This window comes from Pithys albifrons, chromosome 4, assembly GCF_047495875.1.
Source record: "Pithys albifrons albifrons isolate INPA30051 chromosome 4, PitAlb_v1, whole genome shotgun sequence".
Classification (NCBI taxonomy): Eukaryota; Metazoa; Chordata; class Aves; order Passeriformes; family Thamnophilidae; genus Pithys; species Pithys albifrons.
The window spans coordinates 52,446,882-52,466,925 of NC_092461.1; the positions used below are offsets into that span (position 1 = coordinate 52,446,882).

General features: G+C 39.8%; 2 protein-coding genes across 9 annotated transcripts in view; both read left to right on the plus strand.

Moving 5' to 3' along the window:
• RAD54B (RAD54 homolog B) overlaps positions 1-20,044 on the plus strand; it is a 74,560-nt gene that overhangs the window by 25,648 nt on the left and 28,868 nt on the right. Inside the window, exon 1 of one of the 8 annotated variants that reach the window (XM_071554170.1) lies at positions 1,805-1,833. The exons of the other annotated variants lie outside the window; for them this stretch is intronic. The gene's annotated coding sequence lies outside the window, so the exon portion shown is untranslated. Of the gene's footprint in view, positions 1-1,804; positions 1,834-20,044 lie in introns of those variants that run through there. 8 annotated transcript variants of the gene reach the window in all.
• On the plus strand, positions 1,844-8,259 carry FSBP (fibrinogen silencer binding protein). The gene is made up of 2 exons (XM_071554171.1): positions 1,844-2,538; positions 6,765-8,259. The coding sequence occupies exons 1-2, from the start codon at positions 2,168-2,170 to the stop codon at positions 7,285-7,287; spliced, it is 894 nt and encodes a 297-aa protein (XP_071410272.1). The 5' UTR covers positions 1,844-2,167; the 3' UTR covers positions 7,288-8,259.

Sequence of the window (20,044 nt, forward strand, 5' to 3'; positions counted from 1 at the left end):
GGTCGCACCTCCAGCCCTGGGAGCAGCCGAACTGAGGACTTGGTTTTTTTCATTTGGGTTATTTGGGTTCCTCTGCCTGACACTGTTCACCTGTGCTCTTTGTGTCTGTGGGAAGGAGCCTTTAATCACACAGTGTAATACTGACTTCTATTTTTTTGTCACTAAAATGTCAAGAGACTGGGCGGGCACCACATAACGGCTTCACCAGCCGAAGGTACAGCATAGGCTCGCCTGTGACTACTCAATTCTGGTACTGCTAGAGCCTAAACTACCTGAAGCACATTCAAGTTTTTTTCAGTTACAAAAGAACAACCAAGTGCATAAATTAGGAAAAAAAGGATAACCACCAGCTTTCTACTCTTAATATTAGTAAAATGCAAAGTGAGAGGAAAGAGGGATGGATTAGGTGTTTGAAAGTGATGGTTTTCATACAGTGCTTCTAACCACAAGAGTATTTTGTTTCTCAAATTCGAGTGTAATAGGCTTCAGACTATAAAATGCTTTATTTAATCTTGGCTTGAAAGCAATTCTAGCAAAGTGGACTGGTTGCAATTTTGTTAGGTGGTACAGACAAGCCAACTCTCAGAAAGGGTTCTAGAATTGCTTGTTATTCTAAATGCTAATTGATTTTCATAGTTAAAAGTCTCCCTTTGTTTAAAGTGAATTTCTTGTTTTGAATGTGGCTTGTGTCCGCTTTGGATTTTCTTCCCTTAGAGCAAACAAGTTTATACCTAGATCTTTATAGCCTTAGGATATTTCAAGCTATAATTATTTCTCTTACCTTCCTCCCCTTCTAGGCTCCCTTGTTTTCAAGGCTGAACATGTTAAGCTTAGGAAGCTATTGCCACTATCTCAAATGGTGTTTGTTTCCACCCTCCGGACTCTTTCAGTGGAGTATGTAATTTTTCAAACTTAGTTTTTGCTTTTTGTGTTTGAGAGCACTTCTCCTTCCATCTGCAGGTTTTTCTCTCTGCCATTTTTTGATTTAGACTACACAAATGTAAAGCCTTTCATGCGTTTTTATGTGAAGGCTTGGCTTAAGGTGATGCATTGTTGAGCAAACATTAGGAATGCAGGCACGTCTTGTTAACAAATATCAGATTTTTTTTTATCCTCAGAGAACGCCTGGGTGTGTTATAATAGAAGTAATTTGTTTGCTGGTGGATACTATGAAATCGCGGCACGCTGTGTGGCAATGAGTGAATGTGTCACGCCTGCAGCCCCGGCCGCGGGGCGATGCCGAGGTGCGATCCCGCGGGATGATCCCGCGGGGCGATGCCGCGGGCCAGGGCGCGCCGGGCCCCGCTCGCAGCGAGGCGTTCGTGCCGCTGCCGCCGGTGTCGGGGCCCTCTCGCAGCGAGGCGTTCGTGCCGCTCCCGGGGCCCTCTCGCAGCGAGGCGTTCGTGCCGCCGGTGTCGGGGCCCTCTCTCACCGAGGCGTTCGTGCTGCTGCCGCCGGTGCCGGGGCTCGGCCGCGGAGCGCGGCGGGCTCTTTAAGAAGCCCCCGTGTCGGTGGCTGCCGCCGGCTGCCAACTGCGGGAGAAGCCGAGCTTTGCGGCGCAGGCCGAGCGTAAGCGCCGGCTGGGGGAGATGCCGCCCCGCGGTGACTGACAGCAGGACCAGCTCTATGCAAATGGCGCCGGGGGCTCTGCCGGGGCTGCCTCCGCACCCGCCGCCTCCCGCGCCCCGTAACCCGCCGAGCCTCGCACAAAGCAGTTGTTGCTTTTTTGGGGACGTCGTTACACGTAAAATCATCTCCTGCACGGTTTCCGTTTGAGATACGTGTGAGGGAGCTGGGGAGATGTGTCAGAGCTTGTTACTCAAGCTAAATTAGGTAATTTTTAGCTGGGTAACGTGCTAATCTTTAAACCTTTATGTTTCTAAATCCTGCGTGTGTCTGGTCTCTTCATACAAAAGTGTATTTTGCTTGTTTCTTCTCGCCTTCTTCAGTCTGAAGCCTTATGTAGGTCAGGCTTGGCTTAAGCAGATTTCCTGAACCTGCGTCAGCTTAAGCTGAAGGAATTTTAATAAACCCTCCCTTGTAGGCGTGGGCCTAAATGAGACTAGCCTAGTTAAGCCTGATCTTTTTCTGTTTGTGAAAAAGAGCTGAGCAGAGCTAGGAACTGCATGGTGGCTTCAGGAACGGCTTCCTTAATTCAAAGATAACAATGGTTGGGAAGGCCAGATCTTCTAATTTTACCTTATCTGAAAAGCTTGATTTGCTAAAACTCGTGAAGCCGTACGTTAAAATTCTCGAGGAACATACCAATAAGCATTCTGTAATAGTGGAAAAAAACAAATGCTGGGATATCATAGCTGATAACTACAATGCCATCGGAGTAGATCGCCCTCCTCGTACTGCACAGGGCCTGCGCACGCTGTACAAGAGGCTCAAAGAATATGCCAAACAGGAGCTATTGCAGCAAAAGGAGACTCACTCAGATTGTAAAAGCAGCATTTCCGAGCCAACCAAGAAAGTTGTGGAGATGATTCCACAGATTTCCAATGTGTGTTTAAGAGACAGGAGCGGTGTTCAAAGGTGAGACAATTCTTTTTATTTTGTTGCTGAATGGGAATTATGGCGCCTCCTATCTACTCTGTAACGCTTTTGCTTGTGCTCAGGCTCCTAAAGGAAATGTTTATCAGAGGAAATTCCCAAATGGGGAACAATGACAAAAATAATACTGCTTTTGTTTTATGGGAAGCTTTATGGTGACTTAGCACTGTATTCTTTTGGTTTTTTTTCCCCAGCTCTTTTTCAAAGCTTGTTTCAGAGTCTTTGTCATACTCTGGAAAGTGAGGGTTAAGAGAGAATCAAAGGGAAATAGTAGCTCCAGCCTCTACCCCTCCCCTACCTTTTAATAGGCAGATTATTCAAACACTGGCAAAGTGATGGCTATTCTCCTCCATTTAAGGTAATACTGCAGTCATTTTGCAACATATGGAACTATTACCAGTTTATATAGGATATTTAATAAAGTTAGTTCACAGAGCTAAGAAGGCTCACTCGTGCATCTTTTTTTTTCCATTTACTCTGGTGCTTGCATGTTATGTTTTAGCTGATCCTGACCCTTAAAAAAAGACTCTACGCTGCAGTGCCTTTGTGAGTGCAAATGTTTTTTTTTTAAATTATACTTTTCTTGCATTGACGGTGGTTCCCTGAAGCTGGAGCAAAGCTAATTGCAGTCTAAACTCCAAGCACTTCTATGTCAAACGTATAAATACAGAGACAAATGTAGAGGTACAGCAGTAGTTTTCCTTTTTCCTTTTTTTTTTTGTAAGATTTCTTTTTTTTATTGCTCAGTAAAGTGAGACACTCTGTCTAGATTTGAGCCAGACATAATACAGGCAGGCAGCGTTCAGGCTTTCTCCCACAGCTGGCTAATGCCCCTCATATCTGACTTGCAACACTCTGCTGGTTCTGTATTGGTCCTTGAGGGATCAGAAAATGCCTGGGTCAGGTTTTAGTTCCTCCAGATACAAAAACTAAGCTGGGGGGGGCGGGGTGGGGAGTCAAGTAACTCCCCAGCAACCTTGAGTAAGCTCTGATTTTTCTTATTTTCCCAAGCAGATTAATGGGAAGCAAACTTTCAGTATTTTAATCAGATATAGTGGCAGTGGGTGCAGCAGCGTAACACTCTAAGAAAAGCTGGCATGTGCACACTCGCTGAATTGGACTCGTGGTGCCACTGGTTGGACTGAATGGTAACAATTGTCTAAATCCCAACATGCCAGATGCTCTAAAAATATGCTGTTGTGGGTCCTTTGCGTAAAGACGTCTAAAGCAACTGGGCTGTGCTGCTGCTCCTGGTGAATGCCCCTGGAGGAACCATTCCAAAGAATTCTCGGGAACAAAACGAGGCTTTTAATTGCGCTAATAAAGGTTGCAGTGTCTTGACTACCAACTTTTGTAAGGAGGGGAAAGAAAAAATAGTGTGAGAACTTTGGTTTGTAGATCGGCTTATAAAACGCGCTGACGCTTTTAGTGAATGATTAAGAGCTAATGATCCCCATAGTTTGTCTCCTATAATTGAAACATTTTTTGCAGTTCATTATGGGTGTAGGAACATTGACTTGATTACTGCTTACCCCAAAATGGTTCAGTTTAGGAACAACCACTGCACTGTGTGCTGAAGGAAAATAATGATTTAAAAGATTATTTTTTTCTTGCCCCCCAAATACATCATTATTTGATAGTTCTAATTTTAACTCTGAGTTGCCTTTTACCCTAATTTTATAAACCCTGTATTGGGTTTTAACTCACCAGGATGTGGCTTAGGTTTTGTAGGAGGGAAATACAACCTAAAATGAATCCAAATTCTTAATCGCACCTTTAAGCAATTTCTAGCTCACTGTGATTAAACAAAACCTGGTGAATCATGGGTGCCTGCAGGGTTATAAACACCATGCCCCAATTGTGGTAACTGTTGTTTGTCTTTCTTTTAGTCAAGTTGTCAGAAACAACATTAGTAACCACCATACAGGCAACTCATTTGTTTCTCAATTCCTTCTTTCTCTTTGCTGTCTAATTGTTTTCATTTTAAGAAGCTGACTAAGGGGGGAAAAAAGACCTCATCAGAGTTACCTGAAGATTTGGTAGTTTTCTATTTCTGTGTGGATTACACTTTAAAAGATGGATTTTTTTCAGTGTTTGGAAGCTCTAGTCTATGTTAGGCTAAATCTTTCTTACTTCTATTTAACCTCTCTCACTTTCTCTTTCTGCTCTCTCTCTGTTTCCTTTTGTCAGAATGACCTGCTTCTCCTGCTGGTTGTTTCCTATTTTCTCAGGCTAGAAGCTGGCCAGGAGCCAGCAAATAAGAATGAGGGAAGCTGTATTAGGTGCTGCAGTTATGAAGAGGGAGGAAACCTGGAATTACAGTCGGCACTGGGGGAAACAAGTGAAAATTTGTGTTTAGGATAATGCTTCCGATGATCAGTGAGAGGAGTAAAAGGAATGTGAGAAAGAAGCATATAGGAAAAGGTGAAGCTTTGTGGCATGAGGAAGAGGCAGTAAGGTGGTATAATTGATACTCCATATGCAGCTCAGGTAACACTCAGCAGAATTAAGATTATCTTGGCGTTTGCTTTGGAGGATTAATGAAAGGTCAGTTTTCAATACCTGCTTCAGATGGACTATTGTGTTGTTTGGGTTTTTTAAAAATCTTTAGTTAAAATAGTTTGTGTGGTTGACAGGCTTAATTTGAAAATGTATTGCTCTGACCCTGATGAACATTTTCACAACTGATTATTGAGAAATAGTCATGCTTTTATTCTACAAAATGTATTTTTGTGTCATGGATGACAGGCTAGTCTGGGTCTGAAAATTGCAACCATGACTGCTTATTTATTTTAAACAAAAAGTTGTGAAGACCATGGGAGATCCTGAAGTTATGATCATGCCACCTTTTTATTAAGGAGTTAGTGCAGTTACATGAGTACAGGAAGTACAAATTACATTTCTTCTTTGATTCTGGGAATTTGAACCCACATCTATTACTAACCAGGACAGTGTTTTAATAATCAGATAGTATGTGGGTTGTAGGGCTTTCAAGACATTTAAAAAGTGTAAAAAGCACCCTTCCACCTCCCAGTTTAATAGACAGTAACTTGGGTCCTGGTGTTGGGGAACATCCGTGAATGTTCTATCATTCATGAATCCACTCACTGCCTGTAAGTGCTGGTGGCAGCCTAGTTTTCAAAGGGTTGGGAAGTGTCTCAAATCTGAAGCCCCCAGTTACAAACCCTGTTTTAGACAGGCATGGCCAGGAGGATGCATTGGCTTCGCTGTCAATGCCAAGTTAATATATTCCTGTTCCCATGTCACACCATACTGCCTTCCCAGTCAGGCTGCAAGTATTTATTCTTTGCAGCTCTGTACTGTAATAGATAAAGATCTGGCTTATAAAAGCATTACCTGAATAGAGGACTGATGTGTAGGGTTTCAGGCACAAATGATGGTAGAGAAGTGTCAGAAACAGCTCGAGCCATTATTATCATCAAAGCCAATGCAATCATGATTTGAGATGCTGCTGACTCAGGGGTTTACATAAAGACAGATGAGTCAAATGGGTGTTGTTCTTTTGAAAGGAAATGCACAGAACTATAGGCTGTTCTTAATGGAAGCACTTCTGTGTCTTCTCTTGAAGCTTCAGAAAAAGATCACCGATTCAAAGAGAAGGAGCAGGGATTAGCTTCATTCCCAAGTCTACTGGCAAAGTCATAATTTGGGCTCTGGTTTCTTCTCCCAAAGCTCTTTGTGTAATTTTATTCAGTGCTTATTGTACATTTAAAAAACCCCAAATACTTGGATGCATAAATCAGAAAGAGTGAGCACATTAGAAAAGGGGGAGATTAATAAATTTGTGAGATTGAAGAATTTCTCTCCACTCAATCTAAATGAATCTCCTCATAAAATTGTATTGTATAAACTCTTTCCCCTGTTACTTTTATGGCTTGCTGCTTCTTTTTTTATTTTTTTATATTTTCATTTGTAACTAATAGCCCTCCTTGCTTCTCCAGTGCCAACAGGGCCTCCCAGGCGAGTTCTCTGTTGGCCATACTGCCTTTATAGCAATAGAATCTGACTGAGGCAGCTGTACCTGTGTGGTGAAAAGAAAGAGGGGTACCAGAAAGTGTTCGGATAATAAAGTAGGGTCCCAGGCATAGATGGCAGAGCAGTACTCAAATGAATCTTTGGTTACTTACAGCTATGCCTTTTCAAATAGTTTTTAATGGATTGTTTAAATATGATTTTGTGTGTTCTAGTGCTGGTATCGATAAAGAAACAATTGCTGGTACCAGTTCACCACAGGCAATGCTGGATCACCATCCTGCGACAGTCATGATGGACTTGCAATCGGAAGAGGATGTCAAACCTCCTCCTTCTTTGATTATAGACTCACAGCAAAATGAGAACTTAGAACAAGAGGAAGACCAGCTGATACATATTATGGAAAGATCTCCTTCAACATCAGTATCTTCAGTTGATATGAGAGTGATGATGTCTCCATCCCCTGTACCAAGAAGAGATGAGTTTTTCAGGCTTGAGGTTGGAGAGCGCTTTAGACCAATGTGTGGTTATGACCCACAGATGTTACAAATGCTGAAAGAAGAACATCAAATAATATTAGAAAACCAAAGAAAAATTGGTCTTTACGTCCAAGAAAAAAGGGATGGTTTGAAAAGAAAGCAGCAACTGGAAGAAGAACTGTTGCGAACAAAAATCAAAGTAGAGAAGTTGAAGGCAATACGACTACGCCGTGACCTGCCAGAATACAGCAATATCTAAACATTTTATTACATCTGTCATGTTCTTTGTAACACTTAGTAATAAATGCAAAATTGTTCCTTATGTTAATACAGATGGATCAAAATCTGGACTTGAGACATGAAAGCATATTTGCCATGTTGCTGTCTATGTACCTTAGAAAAATACCTCGTATGCATTTGAATGCACCAACTCTTCTGGTCTAACATATAGTCAAATTCTGTACATTTAACTGTTTAGATTGATGAAAATCCAAACTTCTAAAATATTTCCACTTATCTCTATTAGAATTGTGATGAGCTAATGATATCTAGCTCAGCTCTTGTTAAAAATTTTGTTCATATGCATTATTTTTTCAAATAATGACCTTTACTATACTATCTTAGTGAAGTTACAGGTTTATAGATACATATGAGGAGAAATCAGAGGCTATGTTTAAATGTCTTATTCTTTTCAAGTTGGTAAATCTTATGATGTAGTGAGATTTTGCTGATATACCAGGCTGGAAAACAAAGTTACTGGATTGTTATATTTTTTTAACGTTCAGTAGACAGTTGACTAAATGTACATCTTTTAAAAAATTAATACTTTTTAATTGTTTCCAGTGGCGGAGTGTTTTTCATAGGATGTTATCAAAAGAGAGACAATGAATGCAACACTTGGTTTTTAAAACTGCATGCATGTGTAATTTGTGTGTACAGTTACCATGATCATATATTCAGTTATAGTAATTATACTGGTGATCAACCACATAAATGTCTAATTTCGTCATTTGCATGCGTAATTACTACAGTGCATGTGCAACCAAGACAGTTGCAGGTGCCTTTGCTCAGTATCACTAGGACTATAAGCTACTGAAATGAAACAGTTTCTGTATGTAAGTAACATGTGACTTGAAATCAACAGAAGATTCTGTGTTATTCTGCGTACCTTTTATAGATGCTATTGTTCTGATATTTCAATTAGTTTCAAATAAAAAGCCCCAAATGAAAACAGAATTGATCCTTCTGTCTGTCCTAGTAGCAGCTGTTTCCTCTGTAGTTATGATCAGCATTCATAACTGGAAGAAAACTACCTGAGAAACATCAGTCCCAAATGATTCATTTCTTCATAATTCAGAGTCTCCTGCCTGTTATAAATGGATCCACAACTGCCTTCGACCTCTGGCTCCTTATTCCTTGTAACAATACTTTCCCCTTCCTCTAATCTTTAGCACAAGGAAAGGAAATGAAGCACAGAATCAAGGAAAGAGAGGGAACAAAGGAGATATAATTCCTCCTGTGCCTCCCATCTCAGAGGGCCCCAGTAACACAAATGAACAAAAGCAATGGGAAGGAGTCTGTTTCTTCCTTGCTCCTGTCACGACTGTTTCCCCAAATTTGCTTCTGTCTCCATTCCCACAGAACCAGCTTGCCAGCACGAGGCACTGCTCTGCATCTGCAGGCTGTGAATCAGAGGTAAGCCTCACACCTCCTGGTTGGTCCAGGTTACCTTTGTAGCCACAGGGATAGGTGCTTATGGAAAATTCTGAAGACAGGAAGCATGTAAGTTTGATTTGAGTCTCCTAGAGATGAGAGCACTGTAAGTGTTTGGGGAATTTCTGTGTGCACTGAAAATTGTGGTGCCTGGATAAGTGGCTTTTGTTTCTGTACAGTCCTTGGCTTTCTGCTGTATTTTTTAGTTCAAGGACATTGATCTGTTTTTGTTTAGGTGGAAACACTTCAATGAGAAATTCACTTCCCAGGATTTGCAAGAATCAAAATGCTGGCTTTAATAAATAAATGAGGATTTTATTTGTTCTACCTCTTAGAAATGGGAAACAGCACTAAGTTATCTGCCCTCATCTTATAATTTGGAAATGTCTGATCTTATCCTTTTAGTTGAAAATCAGAATTCTGGTTTTCAATGGTAAGGAATTAATTTCCATTTCTTGTTTCTGTTCTTACATATTATGAAAATGAAGTTTTTAATATTTCAGAGAATTCCCTTACTGCTCATTGTCTTTAAGTGGTTTTGAATTCTAGCTGCTCTTATGCTGACCACCAAAATGCTCTAGAGATTTAGAATATTTTCTTTTGATGCTAGATGAAGAAGTGACCTCCAAGGTTTCTGTTGGCATGGTATTTTTATTTTGGGGACTAGAACCAGAGGAATTTCCCATCTTGGAAACCTTACAGTCTTTCCTGAACTGGCAGGCAAAGTACTTGCCAAATAGGACTGGGTAGAGCAAAGTCTCACTTGTGTTCTTGATTTTGGAAGGGGAAGAATGCAAATGAGTAAAGAAATAGAACACGCCAGGCTGGTCAGAACTGTCCTCTTATAGTCAGTGTTCTTCCACATTTGGTTGTTCTGGCTTTGTCTCATTTGTTAGTGGAAAGCCTTTCATTCTTATCTGCAGGCAGCAGCTCTAGTTCAGAGATCTCTCATGCTTCTCATTTGCTTTCTACTCAGCTTTGTTTCTTTTAGTTTTTGAGGTGCTTGTGGAAGGGGGGGACAACTCTTGAGTCCTGTGGAGCTTGCTGCTTTCTTTACTAGTGAGGTGATGTGTATTTCCTTTCACTACAGAAGTGCTTCCTCCTTTAGTGACATTATACTCTGCTCTCAGTGCAGTGTGGTGCTGACTGTATATTATACCTCTGTGTTGGTGGATCTGCATTTCTTTCTCACTCCACATCTGCTTTACAGTATCAGGTTATCTGTCTGAGTCAGACTTCTCACTTCTCTGTGCCTGTTCCTGTTTTTTTTCCATGTATTCCTAATGCCAGGTACATGCACTACAGCTGTGGCTGCTCCTTTTGGACCACAAAGTGCTATGAATTTTCACTGTTCCAGCAAATGATACTGCATTAGTGTGTGTGAAAGGGACAGTAGGAAGCCCTTCCTTCCTTCCTTCACCCTCATTCTTGTCCTCTTACTCCCGTCACTACATCTGGCAATGCTGTTCCCTGTCTGTATGTTTATGATGTACATGGTAGAAGCAGAGTAATTTTAGGCAAGGACAATTTTCTACCATATGTTCCTGTCCTTCTACTAAGATAACTAAAATAAACGGGCTCTAGGAGTAATTTAATTCCCAGCATCTAACAGATTTACATTTAGGATTCAAATAAAAAACTGTAACTCTGATATCTTGGTGGTAATTGTGATAGCATCATGTGTAATTTCATGTGTCTGAGTAATTGTCTAATGATCAGTCTATAATTTCATCAGCTGCTCCCTAATTATCTGGCTTTTTTGTCCCTCCCTGGTTCCCCCCTGTATGCTTTTGATTCCCGTGGAATCATTTCAGTGGACATGCTTGCCTTAGATCAGAATTCTTACCAGGTAAAAGTGGTAAGAGAGAGTACTCCAAGACCAGGAGAGATTACTGATAGCTAATCTTGCTTGTCATACCCCTGTTTTCTGACATCTTGCACCTCACTAGCTTAAATTCCTTTCATTTATCTTTCTGCACATTTTCTGACTTGGGCTTTTTTACTCCATACAATGAAAACACATAGACTAGAGCTTACATACTATCTTTGGGCAGATTTGTGCCCACTGGATTTCTAATAGGCAAAGCCATTAAGTTACTTATAATTAAATGAGAGTTGTTTCTGTGTATGGGTAACCAATGAGGAATTGTGATACCCAGGCTGTCTGGCTAAGCTGTCTTTTAAAATTTCCTTTAGGATGTTTCCATGTGAGTTTTAACTTCGGTAAAATAATAAAAAAGTTACTCAAGAAGATGATAAAGTTATTTTCCTGAGATGTGATTATTTTATCCATTTTGCACATGAAAATAAAAAGAAGACTTTAAAAAGAATGCTTTTGAACCTTAAAATGCATTAAGTGTAGCTTATCAGTGTGTATTCCTAACAAGTCATGTTGTTATTCTGTTTCAAATAGACAGGTCTTACATAATTTAAGAAATCTCTCTGTCTACGTCTTAAAATCAAAACTTAAAAAATATACTGTTTATAGTAGTTAAAATAATGTCTGTTAGCTGGCTGTGTACCGTATGACTAAATTTCGGTCATTCTGAGACCCATGTTTCTGTGTTTTATCTCTGATAAAAATGAAAGTGCTTGCCTTAGCGTTGACCAAGTTGTCTGTGTGCAGTGATGGTTCGAGCATCCAGTTTGTCTGGGCAAATTTTTCTCCATAGTGAAGCTACAATTGCCTGAAGTTCCATTGAATGCTAGCTAACAAAATTTGAATTCTTCTTTGTAAAACCCACAGTCATTCAGTGGTAAAATAGCTGAAAACCCCAGTTCTGATTTGTGTGTGCAGGGAGGTGGTTGAGGGTAGGAGAAGCCAAGGAGAGCTCAGTCATCTGTAGGCATCGTCATTGTCCGCTGCCCCTGCCTTGCTTCTCTTGCTTCCTGGCCATTTCCTTTTGACTCTTGATTTTCATCTATCAGTAAGGTTAATTGCAATAATTAGCATAATTTAGCATACATATAGTGAAAAAAATAATTCCACAGGATTGCATTGCCCCGCTAAACTCAGTTGATGTCAGGACTCAGTTTGATTAAGGCTCAGTTATTTTCACAGAACCACAAGATATTCTGGGTTGGGACCCACAAGGATCATCAAGTCCAGCTCTTAAGTGAATACAGGGATCAAACCCACGATTGGTGTTATTAGCACTGTGCTCTCACCAACTGAGCTAATCTCAGGGTTTTTTTGTTTGTAGAGTTCTGTGTGTCACTGTTTGCTTACTTTGTATGTTATTGTAAGATCCTTGTCTGTATTGCTAATGCTTTCTCAATATATAACAATTTTTAAAGTTCAGAACTTTATGCATGTTTGAAATAGGTCAATCAGTTTATAAATTACTGATTTTCCATTTTTTGTTTAAGCTTTAATGTAACAGTGAATCAATAGGACAAAATGTTTAGTTTGGGGATGAGGACAAGGGATTTTGGACTGCTTTTGGTTAGTTACTACAACATTGTGTCCTGCATTGCATCAGATTAAAACTTGCAGTAGTGTCAAGTTGTATTTGTTATTAATCACTGAAGATCTCATGTGAAAGAAAGTAATTTATAACTCAGCAGCAATTTGCAGGTAAATTTTATGTTACCCATTTGTTGATACTCTTAAGAATATAATTTTGTGAAGTCAAAGCGTTTATATGTGGCATATACTAGAAATATAGAATTAAAATCAATATGTATGCATTACTATCACTATTGACACATTCTCTGTTGTAATATGGCATTTTCTTGAGTCTGCATTGTAAGGTCCCCCCCAAAAAAATTGACTTGTAAATTCTACATGTTTCACCCAGGTGATGTTTGCATCATTTTGCATTGTAAAGAGGCTTTGGCAGTAGGTTGTACATTGTAATGGACTTGCAGATGACATTAGTAGCATCAACTGTCGGTTTGGCCAAAGAACTTTATGCTGTGTTACCTCCTCTTGAACTATAATGTGTGGTTTATGTACGCATTTGTGCTTGTTTATGTCTCAGCTGTAACAGATTACTTGGAGAATACTCTGTTAAGGATATATTAAGTTTTGATCATCTTTCCTTTTGCAGTGTTCCAGTTTCCTTGTGCTTTTGAAAAAGTACACAAAACGTGGCATCAAGCTGATTTTTGGCCATTCCTATAAAACCTCACTTAAGTTTGTCTAATTTGTAAGTCATTGGCAAACACAGAATTTGGTCATTTTCAATACAAGTTTGTTACACTTTAGATATAGTCCATAGGAACCAAATTCTTAGGGACAGCCTGACCAGCCTGAGCACATTGCACGGTTGAGGGTGGATCAGGGATTTCTCAGCTGTGAATGCCTGAGAAATCAAGAATGAAAGCAAGAAAATGTGTCCCTCATGTTGCCATGAACAGGACAGACAGCCTCAGTGAGGAAACCACTTTGTTTATATCCAGAGAGGATGACAGCAAGGATCCCAAGCAAAACTGTCCTGCTTTTGGAGCAGTAAGCTTTTTGGAGCTGTTGAGCTGTCCAGCTGGATAGGTAATGACCCCTTTGCAAAAAACAAGCAGTAGCCTGGAACTGTTTGTAACTCTGGGATTTGGAGTTGTGCATAGTATATGTGCAGAAAAGGAGCAAGTTAAGCTTATTTAGAGACTTAAGCCATTGCTGTTTGTTGCAATTATTTCTGCTAGATAAAATCTATTCCTTTCAGAATAGTTTTTGTTATATAACTGTATATGCTAATTTGCTGTAGTTGAGTTTTGAAAACACATGATTCCTAAGTGAACTTCTGAGATAGCACTGAAGATGTTTTTCAGCAGTCCAGACGTTAAATATATTTTGAGAGTTTCAGATACTTTAACTCTGAAGATCTAGTAGGCATCTCTGAAGGTTGTTTTCAGATTAAATATGGTAGAGATAGATTTAATCTTTTCCTAAATCTCATCCTTCTCTGGTGAGCATACCCATGTACATATGTTCATAGGCACCTACATGCCCAACAAGATACACCTGCAGTGAGTTGATAAGGAGCTGCACATGCTGCAGAGGCTTTACAGCCACATCAAGGGTCAAAGAAGTCCCTTGGGAATAGCAAGTAGAGCTGGTCTGCTGATGGAAAGCTGCCATATCTCCATGTCTTCTAGTGTTTCCTTATAAGTGGTCAGCTCAGGACCAAAAATAGGCAGGGTTGACACAAAGGCTCTGTTAAAGCATCATGAATTTAAGGGTCCCTGTATGGAATCATATTAATTTGCATTGGAATTTCTATGCAATTTAAGTTGTATTCAGTGTTCTTACATCCAGAGCCAGCAAAGGCAGCACAGGAAGCATTGCTTACCTCCACAAAGATGGATTTCTTCTCTTCCCTGCTCCTTCACCTTCCCTGTTCCAGTTTTGCCTTCCTAGTAAGAATTACAACTAGAGCTCTAGGTTTTTGTGTTTGGATCATAAATATTACTTTTCTGCTTGGTCTACTGAATGGATTACACTTATGTAAATCAAAGTTATGTAACTTGATTTGGAAAGATTACTCTTTCCAAATATTTCGTCAGCCACTCTGCAAGTAATCATTGCTGCATAACACATGAAAATTCTAAAAAATATGACTCATCCCTTGTGTGCCTCTTCCCAGGGTAATGTCATAAATTTTAAACAGTCCTGTTTAAATAATTTAGGATAGGAATATATTGGGTTTCATGGTTGTGACAGTGGGTGCAAGTTTTATTGATTATTTGTATTTTAAAGACTCTTTACTAAAATCCAGGGACATCAAAGATGGCCATTAATAAACACAAACAATACATTAAAAATGTTTTTCCTTCCAATATGTGCTAAAACAGATGTTAATACCAAGGATACATATTCTTAATAAATCCCTTTCTGTCTGCTTGCTTTTTGTTACAGATCTCAAAGTCTTAGTATTTCAGGAACAGAGACTTTGTACAGTACAGAAATAGTTTTATTTTTTTATAAAAAATGGTAGAAGTAATACCAAATGCTTAAGGGTATGCCAAACCATGTGTTTTCAAAGTGCCACATATGGTTTCAGCCGTGTACCTTCCATTAACATTTAAACACAAAAAAATGCACACTTACATCTCTGCAAGCTGCTTCAAAAATTACTGCCTTTTGAGAAGGTTACAGTTAGCCTTGATTATGTAATAGCTGATTAACTATTTCTTAGTAATTTTATTTTTTTTGTAATTTAAATATTTGGAATTTTTTCATATCCCATTTAGACTATAATTTATTGCAACAACATTCAATATTTACAGAACCCAAGTATAAATTTTGCTTTTGGATATCACTTTTGCTTTTTTTTTGTTAAGTCAAAAAACCTTTGCTTCATGAATTAATCGAAACAAATTTCAGTGTGGATGGCAACATTCAGAAGTACAGTAAACAGTCAATTTGGGTGGCATTTGACTGGTTCCAATGTTTTACCGAGCTGATCTGGCTCACTGCAGCAAATGATGCCTGCAGTCTTTCAGAATTCTCAATGATGCTGCTTTTTCCTTTGATAATAGGACTTGTACATCTATTTCTGTGGACTTGACAGAAGCTTTCAGCTTAGTTCATTAAATTTTTACGGTGAAAGCTGGAGTGAGTTGAATTTTTAGACACTTGAGAGGTTTAGGAAGAATAGTTTTCTACCATGGAGCTATAATTTTGAAAGTATATGCTCTCCAGCCTTCCTCCTCTGCAGTTGATACCCTTAACAGGTAAATGTTTCATTAAATGGTGATGAGTGGGTTGTTTCTACTTGTTCAAATTAAGGACATCTGCCATCCCTATTATTGTATATAGAATGCTTCTATTAAAAAATAAAATTAGGGTTACAAACTCAGGTACCAAAAACTTGCCAATAGCACAACCTGAACCCAGCCCTCACATTGTGTTGGATATAATCATTAGGTACATGATTAAGGATTGTGTTTCCTTGGGCTTCCTTGCCAGTTTCAGTTCACAGAATGGACTGTGTGCACTCAGTGAGTCACTAGTCAGTATTTTCTTTCTACCTCTTTGTTCAGTTATAGACCTACCCCTTGTTCTCAGCACACTATTCAAACTATTTTGAATTAATTAGCTAATTTTTTTTCCTCTGGTGCTCGTTGTGATACTATCTGAGTGCCTCCTAGATGTAATTACATTTCACAACAATCCTTGTGAGGTAAGAAATTGGTATAATCTCCACTTTCTAGGAGACAGAGCGAGAGTTGAGGCACAGAGAGAATAAAACCAAAAAGCCCCATTTTTATGGAAGGTGCAGACCGAATCAGCAAGGAGTGCATTGTCTCAGTGCTTTGCTATACCATACAGTTAATCTTTCCCAACCACAACTTCCAGTTACACCCGTCAGTGTTCACTGTTAATACAAAGGAGACTGAATCACAAGTCAAGCCCTCAGAAAAATATTTATTACTGAAAGCGGAGATAAATGACTTCCCTTACACCACAGAGGAACTCTACAAGACATGCAAGTCCCGTTCTCTAAGGCATTATTAAGCTTATCTGACCACAAGACTGTACTATGAGTGCTTGCAGTCTCAGCCGTCTTCATCCCACACCTTTTGCTATCTACAACAAAGTGGTTCAGGTGCAGACTGAATCTGTGAGGAGTGCATTGTCTCAGTGCTTTGCTATACTGTACAGGCTTTTTCTCCTGCCACCTTTCGTGTTTTTCCAGCAGTTCATTTCTTTGCCCTGAATGAGCCAGAGGTCCCATGACAGTGTAGTTAGCGCAGCATGTTTTCTGTAAAGACTTTATCATTAATGCATGTGCATAGTGGGGCACATCAGGTCACTGGAACACTGTTATTGCTGACATCTTCAAATTTACTTGACTTTGCAACCTTAAAACTATTCACTTAGTGGAAGCTGGCTTACAGGGGTGGTGATTGGGTGGGTGACATAGTTTTGTACCACTAAGTTATAGATATTAATCTGTTGGTTTTTAGAGCAAATTAACATTGCTAAATAGATTATTCCATATAATTTGATGTTTTCATCTATGCAAGGTGGACAAGGTTGAAAATCTTATCTTTCCCCTTTGAGATGATGAAGTGAATTGCTACATTAAGAGGTCACTGAATTCAGTGTAAACCATTCATATCATGGCATGCAGTGTTTTGTCCAGTTAGTTTTGCACACTTTTGCTCACAGCAAAGAATCTGAAAGATCAAAATTTTCTCAAGTTGAAGAGCAGAATGTACCAAAGGGATTTCAGGGAAACTGATATAATGATCCAAGCTTTGGCTCCTGCTTTGTCCTCATGGACTTGCCCACTAGAAATGATTTGTTTGATTCTGGGTCTTCTACTCCTCCTAAACTCAGAATTGATTTGGATTTGTCTTGCAGGGTGTGATCTGTCAAACGAAGCCAGTTCAGGAGCTTAATTGCCTCCATCTCTCATGTTGTGCCTAAATCTCCTGTTGCACTGTTACTCACCTGCAGAGCACCTATCAAACCTGGGTCTGTAAAATTACATAGAACAGTGTAACAATTAGTAGTTTTAAGTTGACTACCTTTAAGACTACTCCAGTAGTTTGAAAAGTTGAATTAGGGAAAGAATTGAAGGATTGAGAAGTGGGCTCTGTTTACCAGGAGGTTGCATTGCTCTGAGTGCTCTTCATGTCTCTGTGCCATCCGTGCCCTTCTGAGCTCAATTGTTGCCACTTTTTATGTTGCAATGCCATGTTGCCCTTAAATGATTTCTTCTGTTGTTATTTTTGACTTCTGGGCAGTCCCGTGGTGTAAAGGAGAGCACTCTGGACTCTGAATCCCAAAGACCTGAGTTCAAGTCTCAGTGGGGACCGTCCTCTGGCAGTTCAATGCCTCTCTGCCATCCAATCCTGTCACATCTCGGATGCTCAGCAGGGTCAGCCCCACTTAGTACCGGGTGCTGTGACAGTCCCGAGGACTTCACTGTCACTGTCCAAGCTCGCTCAGCCGTGGCAAATGGACCCTTAGGACTTAAATGGTGGGGCCTCACCTAAAAAATCCACTGTGCAGGCTGGAAGGGCACACCCATGTGGGGAGAGCCCTTCCGAAATCTTCGTTCGCAAAGTTTGGCCATACATACATACATTTTTGACTTCTATTTTCTCTGTCATTGCCTGATCTGCTCCTGTTCTCATTTCTTCGTCTCAAGTCATCCCTTGATTTCCCGTTTTTTAGTTGACTTTGAATGTTGAGGGTCAGAGATCAGGGGCAGTAAGTTTTTCTTGCACCAGCTCCTGCTCAGAAAATCCTGACTTTTTCTCTGCTGCTTATACTGTACCCCTGTCCTAGTCTGTCCCAGTGGTTCTCCCCATCTGTCTTCCTAGCATAATCTGTTGTCTTCCTACTCTTTATACCCCCTGTATGGTTTCTAGCCTTTCCCTGCATGCTTTGCTTCCAGCTCAGACTCAGAGTCTTTTACTCAGTTGTCAGATTTCTGCTGATTTAACATCAGCCTTCCTTTCCAGCAATAATTTTTCTTTCCAGGCTTCATCTCCCAAATTACTCTTCCTTGTAGCTGGTCCTTATTCCCTCTGCCATCCTTCCCTGTTTGGTGTCAGGAGAAGGGATGATGTGTCAGAAGGAGAGGGCCAAGTTAAAATTCCCCACTGGCATGTGTGGAAGAAACCCAGCTTTGGTCTGAGCAGTGAGAGCTGTGACTACAGAGAAGTCTATTCTCAGCCTCAGTTAGAGCATGTCCAGGGTGTAATCCTCAGGAAATTAAGCTGCAGAGCATGTGCAGACTGCATTTATTTCCAAGAGCATTTAGCTTTCAGGGGTGGAAAAAGTTTCACCTCTGCCAAAAAAAAAACCCCAACCAAAAATGTGTTATCTTTTTCACGGATTTTTCGATTCTTCAATATTGAGTTAGTAGAGCTTCTGCAAGGAATAAGAGTTTATTGTGGCTCAGACTGCATTAATCTGTTATTTTTGTTCTCATAAATGGTGATTTTTCTTTCACTGCCACTTTTTGTGAACATTGTGCGTGTTTGTGAATATATGGGCTTAAACTGAGACAGCATGGAAGATGTACTATGGACTGATTAAGACCTGGCAAAGTTATTAGTTATGTGAAATAAAATCTACTAATGGACATCCCCATAGGATTGCATATTCAGTAATCTAGACACCAGTTTGATTGGCATTTCAAATTATAAAGAGGTTTTGACACAGAAATTTTAGAATATTTATATTTCTCGATAATTTGCATTTTTGTTTAAAAATAATCTTGAGTTTAAAACAATAATGTGTTTATCAAAGAAAACATTCCTGCTTGAAATATAAGTTTGTAGGTGAGTTTGCTAACAATGCTGATACATGCAAAATGAATTACATAACCATTTTGTGTTTGAAAGGGGTACAAAACACTGGGTTGTAATCAAATGACTCTGAGTTGTAATCCCAGCTGTCATTGATTCGTGTGGGTTTAAGGCAAGTCAGCTCAACTCTTACAGGTTGCACTTCTAAAAGTCTCACAAAAGTGCTGTGAGAAGAGTTATTACATATTTTTCCAACTTGCAGGCACACTACTATACATTTACATGTTAGCATAATGTTAAGTTTTTATCATTAGACTGAAATTGCTTTGCAAATGAAGGATGATGATATCTGTCTTTAAATATTCCTGAGATATCTTAGAAGTGTTTAACATACAGATATTTTGTATGCAATGAGACATTTAACTACTTCTGTTTTCAAAATGTTATGAATTAATTTAATTAAGGAACCTTTTGGTTACTTCCTCTGCTCAGAAGAAAGAGTTGGTGCTGGCCCTCGGGAGCAAGATCCATGGCACATGTTTAGAGTGACTGTGGAGGCTGCAGCAGAGCACTGCCGTCGAGTTTGGGTTGTGAGTCATTCAAAGCCCAGATATTTTGCCACAGTCCAGTTTTTTTTGCTCTGCCTCTCTCTGTTTCTTAATTACACCTTAGTGCTATAGAGTGCAACTTGAATCAAAGCTGTGTTTAAGTTGTCATTTTTGCATTGTGGCAGTGCTTTTTATTGGGAAGATTCAAAGCAGTTCAGGGAAAGCTCTCTATTGTTCCATACATGCTTACAACGTGGAAGTTCAATTATGGAGCTGTTGGGTAATTTGACAGGTCCCATGGTTTAAAATCACCCCAAACTATCAGTAGCTGCTACAGAAGAAGGGGCAGACTCCCAGTTTCCTTGTTCCAAACCTCACATACCCCTTGCCTATACTGACTGTCATTGATGATGGGATTCATTGAGCTGACTTGCCTGCAGCTTGTGGATGGGAAGCAGAGAGGGAAGGAAAGGTGAGCCCTTGGGCTTTGGCAGCAGCCTGCAGTTGGATGGGGTTAAGCCATCCATTAAACCACACCTCAGG